This window comes from Mchenga conophoros, linkage group LG16, assembly GCF_057382185.1.
Source record: "Mchenga conophoros isolate Kocher_MC1m ecotype Shallow Benthic linkage group LG16, M_conophoros_male_GT1.1, whole genome shotgun sequence".
Taxonomy (NCBI): domain Eukaryota; kingdom Metazoa; phylum Chordata; class Actinopteri; order Cichliformes; family Cichlidae; genus Mchenga; species Mchenga conophoros.
In genome coordinates, this window is record NC_140541.1 from 11,485,259 (window position 1) to 11,489,970 (window position 4,712).

The following is a 4,712-nucleotide window of genomic DNA, read 5'->3' on the forward strand; positions in this document are numbered from 1 at the left end:
ATTTAACACTGGAGATTTTGCAGTGTTTCTTTTATCACCTGCATTGCTTCCTGTGCCCAAAAATAACCCACAGAGTGCTTGATCATCTTGCAGTCTCGGGTGGGATGCTGTAAAGTGTGCGTTCAGGCTGAGGCCACTGTCATTCAGTTCTTGACGACTGAAAGTGATCAGTACGTTGCTGGAGGACACAATAAAACAGAACCACAATCTGTTGATTGTGTATGAGGTTCTGTTGGTAGGGAAGAGAAGAAGGAGAGGTGAAGGGGGTGTGGAGGTGTGGCGAGATAAATCCCCTATGTGACAAGAAGCTCTGATCAGAGAGCTGCAGCTGTATGATTTTGGAGATGCAGAAAGAAGCCGAGCTTTGTTTTCCACAACTCCTCAACAGCTCCTGCAGGAAGCCAACATTTCACTGGTCCAAAGCTGTGCTGCTGAACACTGTGCTGTGCTGCATCTCTCTGCTCACTGCTGCTCTAAACCTTCTCGTCATCATCTCAGTCTCTTACTTCAGGCAGAAATTAACTTCTCAGCTGAAATTGTAGTTTAAGTCTTAAAAACCAATGGAATTAGTGAAGACATTTTTACATTATTAATGTGTAATATATTCTTTTTTTCTCTCTCCTTAGGCAGCTTCACACACCCACTAACATCCTCCTCCTTTCTCTGGCTGTCTCAGACTTTCTCACTGGTCTCCTTATGCTGCCACTAGAAATAATTAGAAACACGGCCTGCTGGGTACTTGGTGATCTTATGTGTTCTGTTTATACTTATCTGACAGCCGGTCTTTTCTGTGCTTCAACTTGGAACATAGTTCTCATTTCAGTTGACCGCTATGTAGCTATTTGTCACCCTCTTCATTACCCCACCAGAATTACCGTGGCAAGAGTCAAACTCTGTGTTTGTTTGTGTTGGTTTTGTTCAACCTTCTACGGCAGTCTTTTAACAAAGGATGTTCTAATTAAGCCGGCCAGGTATAATTCCTGTTATGGAGAGTGTGTGTTTGTCATTAATGATATTGCAAGGTTTATTGATCTTGTGTTATCTTTTATTTTTCCAGTATCTGTTATCATAGTTCTTTATATGAGAGTGTTTGTGGTGGCTGTGTCTCAAGCTCGTTCCATGCGCTCTCATGTTACAGCTGTCACACTTCAGTGTTCAAGCAATCAAGCAAACAAATCTGAACTGAAAGCAGCCAGGAACCTTGGAGTTCTTGTAGTTGTGTTTCTCGCATGTTACCTTCCGTTTTACTGTTACTCTCTTATTGAAGTAAATGTGATCAATGACTCATCTACATTTTTTCTGATCATTGTGTTTTACTTTAACTCGTGTCTAAACCCACTGATGTATGCCCTTTTTTACTCTTGGTTTAGAAATGCTGTTAAACTTATTATCACTCTGCAGATTTTTAAGCATGACACTAGTGAAGCAAACATGTTTTAAAAAGATAAGGAAATCCACTCTACTAACAATTGAAATCAATAAATCAATAAATTCAGAAATCTGAAAATGAAAATTTTGACCTTGTCACAAATGAGGAAATATAGAAAATGTCATTAAAGTATGATAGTGTTGCGGCAATGTATTTTATTATTTCTTATTTTTATTTGATTATTTATATTATATGCCACTTCCGAGAAGGAAATTGCCAGTAAAATTTCATGAAGTACTTTTTTAAAGGTTCTAATACTTTTTACATAGACTTTATCCAGCTTTTGGCTCAGTGTGATTAAAGAATGTGTGGGGATTATATCATTTTAATATCATGTTTATTCATTCATATCCTTTTTATTCGTTTATATCCTTTTTATTAAGCTTTGAGTAGCGGCATTTGATTAAAACATTTATTCAATATATTACACATATAGTTTCAGTTACAGAGGAGTTGGCTTTCTGTCTAGTAAGAGGTTATAAGCTTTAGTTGGCGAGGTGAGACATGAGACAGAGTGCACTGAGGTGTCTCGACCTCAGTGCGAGACACACACAGTTTGCCTGCACACACACACATAGTATATAGACTCATATTTTGCTTGTAACTGCATTTTGTGCCTGCATAAGTGACAGTTTTTTGTAGGATGTGGTTCTGATGTTCCAGAGATAAGCGAGAGTAAGAAGATCAACAGGAAGCACCTGGCGTCAAGACGGAGAAAATGCTCTTTTTGAATGTGTCAAAGGTTGTGGTTATTGTAGTTTATGCATGTTATGTATCTGCTTTGACGCATGAAGGGGCATAATAATACATAAAACATTCTGAGTAAGCTTTCTTTGGGGGATTCATGCTGAGGATTGTGATGGTGTATTTCCTCCACATAAAATCATTGTTTTGACGCACTTGGACTTGTGGTCGTTTGTCTCTCACCTCAATCACGAATCGGGACAAATGTTAACTTTAGTATTGTCTCTCTGTCTGTTGCTATTATCATTTACCACTGTTATACTGGTTTCATAAGTACCATATTACCATGTATTTTATTTTTAAAGGGGCCTACAGAAATAGGTCATACCATAAAAATAACTTTCTATCCAAATTTAAAGGTTTTCCAAAATTATGTTAACATTAACTGGAAATGACAAGTAATGAAAATAAGACAGATGTATAAGCAGGCTTAAGCTTTTATTACTCATTTTATATAATTATCTATATACAACAATAATAAAATGTAATGTAAGAAATGTAACAATAGCTGTGTTTTAAAAATACATTTTTGCCATTGAAAAGACTGTTTAGGGCTTAGTGGTCATAGTTTTGTTAGGTGTTTGTTGTCCCGACACCAATATTTGTATAATTATACTCCTATAACGACAACTCCTCACACAGTGTGTATGATGTCATCATAGACAGACTGGCTGCCTATTCCAGCAAAATAAGGTATAAATAAATGCAAATTAAACAAGATGTTTTATAGCTAAAACTTTGAGAAGCGTTACACAACAATTTTATTACATTGTGTAATAATGTATTAATGCATGCTCAATCATCCAGGTAAGAAAATCCCAAAATGCTGATTCTGTTCGTCTGGACGTAGTATTTTCAGTGAGAGAAACATTTCGTCACTCATCCAAATGACTTCTTCAGTCTCAGCTGACTGCACGTTTCCCCATTCTTATAAAAAGTACATTTTGCATAATAACTCAATCTAGCGCCACTGGCAAAAAACGAGCTGTGAGGTCCGTTTCTTCATCATTAATATGGTAATTGTTATGACCATTAATAATAATAATAATAATAATAATGGATTGGATTTATATAGCGCTTTTCAAGGCACCCAAAGTGCTTTACAATGCCACTATTCATTCACTCTCGCATTCACGCACTGGTGGAGGCAAGCTACGGTTGTAGCCACAGCTGCCCTGGGGCAGACTGACAGAAGCGAGGCTGCCATATCGCGCCATCGGCCCCTCTGGCCAACACCAGTAGGTGGTAGGTGAAGTGTCTTGCCCAAGGACACAATGACCAGGACAGAGAGCCCAGGGATCGAACCGGCAACCTTCCGGTTACAGATACGCTTCCCAACCCCCTGAGCCACGGTCGCCCCAACAACCACAGATCAAAGACAATGATATTGATCATTCATCACTGATCAGTGACAATGGCCATGAGTACTATTCTCAGAGAGTTGGGGAATGGTTGCAATCACAGCATTACAAGATCTGTCCACCTCAATTCAAAGAAGGTCTTTTCCTTTTTCATGTATATGGCCTCCTTGACTCCTCACTTTCTTCCTGTTCAGGATGTGTACATCCTCATCATTGAAAGAGTGTCCACTGTCTATCTCTCCTGTTGTACAATCCACTTAGGCAGCGGTTGTTTGGTTTTCACAATGTATAAATCATGGCGATCCTCTTGGCTCTTGACAGCGTACACTGTATTACTCTGTTCGTGTCAGGGGATTCGAACCTTGGGGTGCACCACTTTTTGGCACAGCTTGTGTTGAGGTTTAAAAGCCACAGAGACGCGGTGTTTAGAGATAATGTTTCTCAACTGTTTCGATAATCCTGACACATAAAGGATCACTAAGGGTTTTCGCTTAGACAGCAGTTGTCTTTCTCTCCTGGATCGCCTGGAGCTTTCTTTAGGTGCCTTCCCAGCTTTGACAAATGTCTCACTGGGATAACCACATTTACTCAGGGCCTCCATGATATGACGTTCTTCTGCTGGCCACTGTATGTCTGGTGATGGTGTTTGCTCTGAGAGTCAAACCTTAAAAACTGATCCGTATGTATTGGTTTAGGGTACACATTGACTTTTAACTGTCCCCCATTACTGATGAAAGTCTCACAGTCTAAGAAGCCTAACCTGTAATTTTTCTTATCCTCTCTGGTGAACTTGATGTGTTGGTTCATCCCTTGATATGTCCAGATTTGATTTTCACCCAGGTGTCATCCACATACTTGAACCAAGTAGGGTTTCAGCAAAAAGCACAATCATAGCAGTTCCTTTATACCCTTTGTGTGGATACAATCTTTGTCTGTTCAGCAGTTGGGAGTTAAATTCTCAACATCATGTGAGCACCAGCCTGATCATGAACTGTGCTGTGGCCATCAACACAACTTAGAGTCAGTTGTTTTCCCATCTTTGCAAATACATTTTTGTACAAGACAGTTCAAATTACATACCAATAATTGACAGAGGTTAGATGACTGGAAAGACAAATTTTCCATCACACCAACCACATTCATATACATTTTGATGGTCCTCAAGACATTGAAAGACT

The 4,712-nt window shown here is 39.1% G+C and overlaps 1 protein-coding gene across 1 annotated transcript; it reads left to right on the plus strand.

The window, feature by feature from the left end:
- Nucleotides 1-332: 332 nt before the first annotated feature.
- LOC146556345 (trace amine-associated receptor 13c-like) lies at nucleotides 333-1,440 on the plus strand. The gene is made up of 2 exons (XM_085250336.1): nucleotides 333-511; nucleotides 627-1,440. The coding sequence occupies exons 1-2, from the start codon at nucleotides 333-335 to the stop codon at nucleotides 1,438-1,440; spliced, it is 993 nt and encodes a 330-aa protein (XP_085106462.1).
- The last annotated feature ends 3,272 nt before the right edge of the window (nucleotides 1,441-4,712 follow it).